General features: G+C 41.7%; 1 protein-coding gene across 1 annotated transcript in view; it reads left to right on the top strand.

The window, feature by feature from the left end:
- The window catches only part of CHMP3 (charged multivesicular body protein 3), an 81,729-nt gene that overhangs the window by 67,486 nt on the left and 1,588 nt on the right, over positions 1-12,655 (top strand). Inside the window, exon 4 of the mRNA XM_082672250.1 lies at positions 9,969-10,090. Coding sequence (XP_082528376.1) covers positions 9,969-10,090 — 122 coding nt within the window. The remainder of the gene's footprint in view (positions 1-9,968; positions 10,091-12,655) is intronic.

The following is a 12,655-nucleotide window of genomic DNA, read 5'->3' as shown; positions in this document are numbered from 1 at the left end:
TCCCAGAGATCTCCCACTCAACACTAAGACCCAGCTCCATTCAACGACCAGCAAGCTCCAGTGCTGGACACCCCATGCCAAACAACTAGCAAGACAGAAACACAGCTCCACCTATTAGCAGGGACGCTGCCTAAAATCATAACTTCACAGACACCCCAAAACATACCACCAGACTCAGTCCTGCCCAACAGAAAGACAAGATCCAGCCTCATCCACCAGAACACAGGCACCAGTCTCCTCCACCAGGAAGCCTACAGAACCCACTGAGCCAACCTTAGCCACTGGGGCAGACACCAAACACAACAGGAACTGCAAACCTGCAGCCTGTGAAAAGGAGACCCCAAACACAGTAAGATAAGCAAAATGATAAGACAGAGAAATAGGCAGCAGATGAAGGAGAAGAGTAAAAACCCACCAGACCAAACAAATGAAGAGGAAATAGGCATTCTACCTGAAAAAGAACTCAGAGTAATGATAGTGAACATGATCCAAAATCTTGGAAATAGAATGGAGAAAATACAAGAAACGTTTAACAAGGACCTAGAAGAATTAAAGAGCAAACAAACGAACAACACAATAGATGAAATTAAAAAATCTCTAGAAGGAATCAATAGAAGAATAGCTGAGGCTGAAGAGCGGATAAGTGACCTGGAAGATAAAATAGTGGAAATAACTACCACAGAGCAGAATAAAGAAAAAAGAATGAAAAGAATTGAGGACAGTCTCAGAGACCTCTGCAACAGCATTAACTGCATCAGCATTCGAATTATAGGGGTCCCAGAAGAAGAAGTGAAAAAGAAAGGGACTGAGAAAATATTTGAATAGATAATAGTCAAAAAGTTCCCTAACATGGAATAGGAAATAGTCAAGTCCAGGAAGTGCAGAGAGTCCCATACAGGATAAATCCAAGGAGAAACACACCAAGACACATATTAACCAAACTATCAAAAACTAAATACAGAGAAAAAATATTAAAAGTAGTAAGGGAAAAGCAACAAATAACATACAAGGGAATCCCCATAGGTTAACAGCTGATCTTTCAGCAGAAACTCTGCAAGCCAGAAGGGAGTGGCAGGACATATTTAAAGTGATGAAGGAGAAAAACCTACAACCAAGATTACTCTACCCAGCAAGGATCTCATTCAGATTTGACGGAGAAATTAAAACCTTTACAGACAAGCAAAAGCTAAGAGAATTCAGCACCACCAAACCAGCTTTACAGCAAATGCTAAAGGAACTTCTCTAGGCAGGAAACACAAGAGAAAGAAAAGACCTACAAAAACAAACTCAAAGCAATTAAGAAAATGGTAATAGGAACATACATAACGATAATTGCCTTAAATATAAATGGATTAAATGCTCCAGCCAAAAGATGGACTGGCTGAGTGGATACAAAAACAAGACCCGTATATATGCTGTCTACAAAGACTCACTTCAGACCTAGACACACATACAGACTGAAAATGAGGGGATGGAAAAAGGTATTTCATGCAAATGGAAATCAGAAGAAAGCTGGAGTAGCAATTCTCATATCAGACAAAATAGACTTTAAAATAAAGACTTTTACAAGAAAAAAAGGACACTACATAATGATCAAGGGATCAATCCAAGAAGAAGATATAACAACTGTGAATATTTATGCACCCAACATAGGAGCACCTCAATACATAAGGGAAATGCTAACAGCCATAAAAGGGGAAATCGACAGTAACACAGTAATAGTAGGAGATTTTAACACCCCACTTTCACCAATGGACAGATCATCCAAAATGAAAATAAATAAGGAAACACAAGCTTTAAATTACACATTAAACAAGATGGACTTAATTGATATTTATAGGACATTCTATCCAAAAACAACAGAATACACTTTCTTCTCAAGTGCTCATGGAACATTCTCCAGGATGATCATATCTTGGGTTACAAATCAAGCCTTGGTAAATTTAAGAAAATTGAAATCGTATCAAGTATATTTTCCAATCACAGCGCTCTGAGACTAGATATCAGTTAGATGAAAAAAACTGTAAAAAATACAAACACATGGAGGCTAAACAATATGCTACTAAATAACCAAGAGATCACTAAAGAAATGAAAAAATACCTAGAAACAAATGACAATGAAAACAGTATGACCCAAAACCTATGGATGTAGCAAAAGCAGTTCTAAGAGGGAAGTTTATAGCAGTACAATCCTACCTCAAGAAACAAGTAAAATCTCAAATAAACAACCTAAAAACCTACAGTAATTAGAGAAAGAAGAACGAAAAAAACCCCAAAGTTAGCAGAAGGAAAGAAATCATAAATATCAGATCAGAACTATATGAAAAAGAAATGAAGGAAACAATAGCAAAGATTAATAAAACTAAAACCTGTTTCTTCGAGAGATAAACAAAATTGATAAACCATTAGCTAGACTCATCAAGAAAAAGAAGGAGAAGACTGAAATCAGTAAAATTAGAAATGAAAAAGAAGTAACAACTGACACTGCAGAAATACAAAGGATCATGAGAGATTACTACAAGCAACTGTATGCCAATAAAATGGACAACGTGGAAGAAATGGACAAATTCTTAGAAAAGCACAACCTTCTGAGACTGAACCAGGAAGAAATGGAAAATATAAACAGACCAATCACAAGCACTGAAATTGAAACTGTGATTAAAAATCTTCCAACAAACAAATGCCCAGGACCAGATGGCTATTTCTATTAAACATTTAGAGAAGCGCTAACACTTATCCTTCCCAAACTCGTCCAAAGTATAGCAGAGGGAGGAACACTCCCAAACTCATTCTACGAGGCCACCATCACGCTGATACCAAAACCAGACAAAGATACTATAAAAAAAGAAAATTAAAGACCAATATCTCTGATAAACATAGATGCAAAAATCCTCAACAAAATACTAGCAAACAGAATCCAAGAGCACATTAAAAGGATCATACACCGTGATGAAGTGGGTTTTATCCCAAGAATGCAAAGATTCTTCAATATACGCAAATCAATCCATGTAATATACCATATTAACAAATTGAAGGATAAAAATGATATGACGATCTCAATAGATGCAAAAAAAGCTTTCAACAAAATTCAACACCCATTTATGATAAAAACCCTCCAGAAAGTAAGCATAAAGGGAACTTACCTCAACATAATAAAGACCATATATGACAAACCCACAGCCAACATCGTTCTCAATGGTGAAAAGCTGAAACCATTTCCACTAAGACCAGGAACAAGACAAGGTTGCCCACTCTCACCTATTATTCAACATAGTTTTGGAAGTTTTCACCATAGCAATCGGAGAAGAAAAAGAAATAAAAGGAATCCACATCGGAAAAGAAGAAGTAAAACTGTCACTGTTTGGAGATGACATGATAGTGTACATAGAGAATCCTAAAGATGCTACCAGAAAACTACTAGAGCTAATCAATGAATTTGGTAAAGTAGCAGGATACAAAATTAATGCACAGGTATCTCTTTCATTCCTATACACTAAAGATGAAAAATCTGAAAGAGAAATTAAGGAAACACTCACATTTACCACTGCAACAAAAAGGATAAAATATCTAGGAATAAACCTACCTAAGGAGACAAAAGACCTGTACTCAGAAAACTATAAGACACTGATGAAAGAAATCAAAGATGACACAAACAGATCGAGAGATATACTGTGTTCCTGGATTGGAAGAACCAACATTGGGAAAATGACTATACCACCCAAAGCAATCTACAGATTCAATGCAATCCCTATCAAACTACCAATGGTATTTTTCACAGAACTAGAACAAAAAATTGCACAATTTGTATGGAAACACAAAAGACCCCGAATAGCCAAAGCAATCTTGAGAAAGAAAAATGGAGCTGGAGAAATCAGGCTCGCTGACTTAAGACTGTACTACAAAGCTACAGTAATCAAGACAGTATGTTACTGGCACAAAAACAGAAGTATAGATCAATGGAACAGGATAGAAAGCCCAGAGATAAACCCCCGCACATATGGTCACCTTATATTTGATAAAGGAGGCAAGAATATACAATGGAGAAAAGACAGCCTCTTCAATAAGTGGTGCTGGGAAAACGGGACAGCTACATGTAAAAGAATGAAATTAGAACACTCCCTAACACCATACGCAAAAATAAACTCAAAATGGCCTAAGTGTAAGGCCAGACACCATCAAACTCTTAGAGGAAAACAGGCAGAACACTTTATGATATAAATCACAGCAAGATCCTTTTTGACCCACCTCCTAGAAAAATGGAAATAAAAACAAAAATAAACAAATGGGACCTAATGAAACTTAGAAGCTTTTGCACAGCAAAGGAAACCATAAACAAGATGAAACGAGAACCCTCAGAATGGGAGAAAATATTTGCAAATGAAGCAACTGACAAAGGATTAATCTCCAAAATATACAAGCAGCTCAATATCAAAAAAACAAACAGTACAACCAGAAATGAGCAAAAGACCTAAATAGACATTTCTCCAAAGAAGACTTACAGATTGCCAACAGACACATGAAAGGATGGTCAACGTCAGTGATCATTAGAGAAATGCAAATCAAAAGTACAATGAGGTATCACCTCACACTGGTCAGAATGGCCATCATCAAAAAATATACAAACAATAAATGCTGTAGGGGGTGTGGAGAAAAGGAAACCCTTTTGCACTGTTGATGGGAATGTAAATTGATACAGCGACTATGGAGAACAGTATGGAGATTCCTTAAAAAACTAAAAATAGAACTACCATACGACCCAGCAATCCTACTCCTGGACATATACCCTGAGAAAACCGTAATTCAAAAAGAGTCATGTACCACAGTGTTCATTACAGCACCATTTACAATAGACAGGGCATGGAAGCAACCTAAGTGTCCATCGACTGATGAATGGATAAAGAAGATGTGGCACATGTATGCAGTGGAATACTACTCAGCCATAAAAAGAAATGAAATTGAGTTATTTGTAGTGAGGTGGATGGACCTAGAGTCTTCATACAGTGTGAAGTAAGTCAGAAAGAGAAAAACAAATACCGTATGCTAACACATATATATGGAATCTAAAAAAAACAAATGGTTCTGATGAACCTTGGGGCAGGACAGGAATAAAGACGCAGACGTAGAGAATGGACTTGAGGACACGGGGAGGGAGAAGGGTAAGCTGGGACGAAGTGGAGAGTGGCATGGACACGTATACACTACCAAATGTAAAATAGATAGCTGGTGGGAAGCAGCTGCATAGCACAGGGAGACCAGCTTAGTGCTTTGTGACCACCTAGAGGAGTGGGCTAAGGAGGGTGAGAAGGAGATGCAAGATGGAGGGGATAGGCGGATATATGTATACATATAGCTGATTCACTTTGTTATACAGCAGAAACTAACACACCATTGTAAAGGAATTATACTCCAATAAAGATGTTTAAAAAAAAAATAAAAGTCAAGGGCACCATGCCTAATAGACTAAATCTCTGGCAATAAAAATTTGAAAACAAAACAAAGAAAAAAATTGGGTGGTGTCAGTATTTTTTCTTTTAGCCATTCTGATGGGTGTGTAGAGCTATCTGATTGTTGTTTTAATTTGTATTTCCCTAATGGTTGATGATTAGGAACATTTTTTCATATGCTTATTTGCCATCGTGTCTCTTTTGGTGAAATGACACTTGCCTACTTTGTGTATGTTTGAAATTCTTCACAATGAAATGCTAAAACATTAATCTCTTTAAATCCGTTTATGTTGTTTTTGGTTTTAGTTTCTTTTACTACATCTACTGATCTGTTTTGGTCACAAGTATGCAGTCATACTGTGTCTGTAATTGAAAACTTGAGGAGAGCTAGTTTCTGTTGAGATCTCTCACCCTCCTTTTGCCATCTGAAATTGGTTACTGTTTTACTTTTTTCTGTAAAGAAATGTTCTGGAATTTTTGTGGTCAGTACAAAAAAGGAAAAACCTATTTCTGACCTAATACTAAATATGTCATTTTATGTAGGACCACTTGAGTCTTTATAAAACCACCTCAGTGCTGTTTACTATTAAGACGCTAATATGTTTAATTTCTTTACCCAGTTTGAATATCATAGTTCTCTGTTGTTTTCAACCATTCATTGGTTTATTCAACAAATATTTGAGTGTCAGCTGTGTGAGGGCACAGTGCTAGGCACTGGGAATAAAATCGTGAGTCCACCTCCAAATAAAAAACAAACCTAGTGCTGTCTTGGGCAGCACAGGTACCAAAATGGGAACCTTACTGAGAAGGTCAACATGGCCTCTGAACAAGGATGACGTGCAAATTCATGAAGGGTACTGTATTTGAAGAACAAACAAAAAGGAAATCCGCCCACCAAGTCCCCACTCTCTAAAGATGTCAGGGGGCCCTGGCACTGTGCAGAGGGAGGCCCTGAAGGTGGAGGGAGCCTGGGACACTGGAGGGCCTGCAGGAGGCCTGGGCGGGGCTGCTGGGGAGGAGCTGAGCACAAAGAGCTGTAACCATGAAGCGCTACTCATTGTGTTTCACGACCCCCTCTGTGTGACCTTGGTCTTTCTAAGTTTAAATGTCAGCTAGTTTTTATAATGCTAACTTATTAATGTTTTCTGTAGAATTTTAACCTTTTTATTTTGGAGATTCTTATTTTATTGTGAAATATATACAGCTAAAATTTTTCTGTGATCTGCCTATTCATCCCTCCCACCCTTAACCCCTGGCAACCTTTTTACTGTCTCCATAATTTTCTCTTTTCCAGAATGTCATATCATTGGAATCATGCAGTATGTTGCCTTTTAGATTGATTTCTTTCACTTAGTAATATGCATGTAAGGTTTCTCCAGGTCTTTTCATGACTTGATAGCTCATTTCTTCTTAGTGCTGAATAATATTCATTGTGTGGATGTACCACACTTCATTTATCCATTATTATTGTTCACTTACAAGCAATATCTTAGTTGCTTCCGAGTTTTGGCAATTACGAATAAAGCTGCCATAAATGTCCACGTGCAAGTTTTTGTGTGGACATAAGTTTTTAACTCCTTTGAATAAATACCAAGGAGGGCTATTGCTGGATCATATGGTAAGAGTATGCAGCCAGGACATGGAAGCAACCTAAGCATCCATTGACAGATGAATGGATGAAGAAGATGTGGCACATATATACAGTGGAATATTACTCAGCCATAAAAAGAAATGAAATTGAGTTATTTGTAGTGAGGTGGATGGACCTAGAGACTGTCATACAGAGTGAACTCAGAGAAAAACAAATACCATATGCTAACACATATTTATGGAATCTAAAAAAAGAAAAAAGTTCTGAAGAACCTAGGGGCAGGGCAGGAATAAAGACGCAGACATAGAGAATGGACTTGAGGACACGGGGAGGGGGAAGGGTAAGCTGGGACGAAGTGAGAGAGTGGCATGGACATATATACACTACCAAATGTAAAACAGATAGCTAGTGGGAAGCAGCTGCATAGCACAGGGAGATCAGCTTGGTGCTTTGTGTCCACCTAGAGGGGTGGGCTAGGGAGGGTGGGTGGGAGACGCAAGAGGGAGGAGATATGGGGATATATGTATACATATAGCTGATTCACTTTGTTATACAGCAGAAACTAACACACCATTGTAAAGCAATTATACTCCAATAAAGATGTTAAAAAAAAATAGAGTATGTTTAGTTTTGTAAGGAACTGACAAACTCTCTTCCAAAGTGGCTGTACCATTTTTCATTCCCATCAGCAATGACTGAGCGTTCCTATTGCTCCACATCCTCACCAGCATTTGGTGTTGTCAGTGTTTTGGATTTTGACCATTCTAATAGGTGTATGCTGGTATCTTATTGTTGTTTTAATTTGCATTTCCCTAATGACATAGGATGTTGAACATCTTTTTATGTGCTTTTTTGCCATCTGTATATCTTCTTTGGTGAGTTGTCTGTTTAGGTCTTCTGCCCATTTTTGATTGAGTTGTTCATTTTCTTATTGATGAGCTTTAAGAGTTCTTTGTATATGTTAGATAACAGTCCTTTATCAGAAATGTCTAATGAAAATATTTTCTTCCAGCTTTTGGCTTGTCTTCTCATTCTCTTGTGGGGGGTCACTATTTTTATTTATAAAATTATTTTTTCTGCCACGTGTGCTTTTTCCTTGTGGAATATAGAAAATACATTTTGGTCCAGTATTTTACTTTTCTCATGTATCAATATGTATCTTCTTGGTTTTGAGTTTTTGTCTCTTTATTTTTACTAATTCAAAAAAGTTTATTGAACACATGTCATATTCAGCCCCTCTCTCTGGGATACAGACTCAGGATGCAAATTAGGATAAAACATATGCCTGTGTAGACATCAAACTTGTATCATTCAAGCAAAATTATATGAAGTTTGCTTTATTTTTTTTTAATTTTTTAATTTTTATTTTTTTTGCGGTACACGGGCCTCACTGTCGTGGCCTCTCCTGTTGCAGAGCACAGGCTCCAGACGCGCAGGCTCAGCGGCCATGGCTCACGGGCCCAGCCGCTCCGCCGCATGTGGGATCTTCCCGGACCGGGGCACGAACCCGTGTCCCCTGCATCGACAGGCGGACTCTCAACCACTGCGCCACCAGTGAAGCCCGGAATTTGCTTTATTTTTACCCTTCTTCTCTTCCTCCCATCACTTACCTCTTTACAATAATAATAGTAACTTTAACATTGTAGAATTTCTATCTTTCTTATATCATTATAATGGCATATATAATTTATTGCTTATTTCAGCCATACAGATTCTTAATACTTCTTCTCTATAATTAGACTGATCTTAATAAATAGATAAATATTTTACTTTCCCTTTTCAGTGTCAAGGGAAAAGAAGTATTCTCTGCAACTAGCAAACTTCCTTACTCCTTTAGAAAAATCACAAAATGCTATGTATGTCAGACAGGCATTTCTCTGGTTCCTCTTGTTTCCTTGCCCCTTGTTTTCCTTAGCTTCCTGGAGTCTGGATTTATACAGAGGTGGATTGGTGGTGATTCCTGGGGTAGCTGGGGAGCCCTGTGCACCGGTTTTGGTGAACAGCTGGAAGTGAGGCATTTCTCAGAACTTTTAAGCCTCATGAAATTTCAAAACAGATTTGAAGGGTTGCCAGCTTTTATTTTGACATGTTAAAGACTTCAGGGGGGAGAAATGATCATTTGTTACTACCACGATTTCTTTTAAAGAATATATAGTATGTGTATGATCTCAGACAACAGAACATTTTTTGTAACGAGGAGCTGTAGCTGTCTCACACTGACACATACTCACTCTCATTTTCCTGTGGACCAGCAGCAGGCCCCTCCCGGGCAGCCACCCTCCGTAGGCTGGTGTGTGGGGAGCACTGCTTGGGTTGCTTAAAGCCTCTTTTCCAGTGTGGCCCCAGCAAGGCCCGCCTAGAGCCATTCCTCCCGTGTGTGACTTGTCCTGGGGGTGACATCATGCCTAGCTGGCTTCCTTCCCTAAAGGTCAGATGCAGGCTTTCAGGCCATTCTCCAGATCAGCTGGTTGGTGTGGGTGCTCGGAGAGTTTGTACCTATTGTAGCCAAAGTAGCACACAATTTAGGAAAGTCAGTCTTGGTCCAAGGACAGCAATGTAGTCTACGGGTACATAAATAGCTTTGGGAGTCCGCCCACTATTGCTGACTTTTATTAGAATAGCTTTTGATTTGACTGTCTTTCTTTTCTTTTCTTTTTTTTTTTTTTTTGTGGTACGCGGGCCTCTCACTGCTGTGGCCTCTCCCGTTGCGGAGCACAGGCTCCGGATGCGCAGGCTCAGCGGCCATGGCTCACGGGCCCAGCCGCTCTGCGGCACGTGGGATCTTCCCGGACCGGGGCACAAACCCATGTCCCCTGCATCGGCATGCAGACTCCCAACCACTGCACCACCAGAGGAGCCCTTGACTGTCTTTCTTTATTCCATCCTGCGTCACATTCTGTTGAGCAATCCTGACTGTCATCTTTCCCTTTCAGCGGTTTTGCGAGTGGCTGGTTCCCTGCAGAGGAGCACAGAAGTGATGAAGGCCATGCAGAGTCTGGTGAAGATCCCAGAAATCCAGGCCACCATGCGGGAGCTGTCCAAAGAGATGATGAAGGTGCCCTGGGGCCACCCTGTGTCCTGTTCCAAAGCGCTAAGAGTCAGCAAGCGGCAGGGGCTGTAGGGCCGGGGCTGGGCAGGAGTAGACAGGCCACTGTTGCCAGACAGAAATGATTTTGAGGACAGAGGAGCAGCTGTTAACATTGGTTGAAACTGTCTGAGCTGAGCGTGGCAGAGGCTGGGTCAGATTGCCAGGGTGTTCCTTAGAAGAAGCGAGAGTATACCCAGAGCTCTAGGGGAGGTGGGAGACCCAGGAAGCAACTGCGTGGGATTCGGCGACCTAGGATTTATGGGTTCTGACATGAACAAGGAAACAGAAAGAAACCCAGGTTCCTCTGTTTGTCCCAGGGGAGTGTTGGCAAAGCTGGCAAGGGAGGTTTCAAGACCAGGGACGGGCAAACTTTTTTTGTAAAGGGCTGGGTAGTAAATGTAGTTTCTACCTTGTGGGCCATACGTCTCTGTTGTAACTACTCAGCTCTACCTGTAGCATGAAAGCAGCCGTAGATCACGTGTAAACAAACGGTCATGACTGGGTTCCTATAAAACTTTATTTATGAAAGTAGGCAGTGGCTTGGGTTTGGTCTGCAGGCTGTCGTTGGCTGACCCCGTCTTAGACTAGAAAAGGAAACTGAGAAGCAAACAGAAAGCAGTAAACACCTAGTGCCCCGGGATCAGGGCCGGGCAGGGACCTGTCCTGGTGGCCTTCAGATGGGGGACAGGGCGTAGTTACTGAGCCCCCACCTGCCAGTGGTGCAGCACACATGCTCTCCTAGAAAGTCCTCCCAGCCACCTTGGGAGGTAGGGATTTTTTTCCCCATTTTATACAGGAGTAGGAAACTGAGTCTTCAAGTTGCCAGGTAACTTATCTGAGTGACTTTGGTAGGAGGTGACAGATCTGGGGTTGGAGCACAGATGCCTGAGCTGCCTCAGAGGACATGGTGATAAGAGGTGCCTCATCAGGTGCTGTTTCACACTTTGAACCCGTGGCCTGAGAGCCCAGACGGTACACCTCAAATTCTTGTTTGCAGCTTGTGCAGAGAAGCTGCCTCCCTTCCTCCTAGGGAATTTTATGTATGAACTTGAGTTCTAAACAGGGCTCTAGGGCATAGGAGAGGGGAACTGGAGAAGAAAATTGATAGAAAAGAAAGGCAACATAAAAAGGCCAGAGCCCAGGTCTTTGGAATGAGAAATCCTTGGGCAGTCATCAGGAGGGCACCAGGTCAGCGGGGTCTGTCCTTTACAAGTGGCGTGTGGATGTCTCATCGCCCAGGTTGTGATGCCTGTCCATCTAGCACTGGGCAACAAGGTAATTCTGAAATGACTTCAGGCCTGCTCACTCTGACTTACGTAGCCACCAGGATCTGAGGGGCGGAGTCTGTTTTTAGAATCTGGGATCTTTTCCACAAAAGTTTCTGAATACTGAGCATAGTATAGATTTGGAGGAGGGCCTGCATGTAGTAGATAGTAAATATTTCCTGAATTCATCAAGGGTGCATCTCCAGGTGCAAACTGAAGCCTCTGGCGGGGTCCCAGCGTGTCGAGGGCAACGACATGATCTCAGTCATTCCATTTGTCCCCAGACCCTGGCCTGGCGTGTGGCACAGGGCATACATTTGACAAATGTTTGCTGGTTGGATGAATGTGTAAGTGAATGGCCACTTGTCCCTCCAGGATGTGGAGGGCTGTTAGTCAGTCTGCCCTAGGCTCTTTTAACTGGGATGGTGAGTACGTATTGAGCCTCTTTTCCACTAGCCTCCAGCACTAAGGTCCATTCACCCAGGCCACAGGGCTCCACTTGTATCCTTGAATGTGAATTTGTTCCTTTTGGTTGGGAGCGAAAGGTCTGAGCACGGGCAGAATATGGAACTAGCTAGATTCATGCCATTAAGAGTCACTTGAGTGGTCTGACAGCAGGACAGGCAGGAGAGAGGGCTTGCTTTAAATCTGATACCATCAGCATGGTCGGTGAGAGTCATGCCCTGGCTGAGTGCAGGAGAGCCAGGGCTGGAGCTGCCAGACGTGACCTTGCGCTCGCATGACACTGCTCATTCGGGAAGACCGCAGGGTCTGCTTGTGTTGGCTGGTGTTGGAGAGCAGTTTTCTCGTGCCCGCAGTGGCGCTGTGCTCTTGAGAACGAAGGAGGCTGACTGGCTGGCTTCAGGCTACCAGGCACAGGGCTTCCAGTAGGGAATGTGGAAGGCACTGCCTTGTTGGGCCCCGAAACACTGTCTTATCAGTTCTCTCAGGCTTCGGTGAATTGGTTGATCCTTGCCAGGACCCTGCAGGCCCTGGGCCAGCAGCTATAACTTGGATGTGCTGAAGTACAGGCCTTTTCGGGGTTCCGTGGAGCCCCACCTCGCTCTTGGTATTTGTTATCATAGTGTCTACTGTGACTCCAGCCAGTTTTCATACTGTATTTCAACTCCTGCACGCATAGATTTGCATCGTCAGGGCAAATGCTTCCCGGGACAGCACCCTCTCATCTCTGCAAGTTGTTCCCCACGTGCTGCGTTACCGTCTGAGTTACTTTGTGAAGCTCTGCTGATAGAGGCACCCCCCTCCA

The sequence above is a fragment of the Grampus griseus genome (genome assembly GCF_964374135.1).
Source record: "Grampus griseus genome assembly, chromosome: 15".
Taxonomy (NCBI): Eukaryota; Metazoa; Chordata; class Mammalia; order Artiodactyla; family Delphinidae; genus Grampus; species Grampus griseus.
This window is presented reverse-complemented; position numbering and strand designations above follow the sequence as displayed.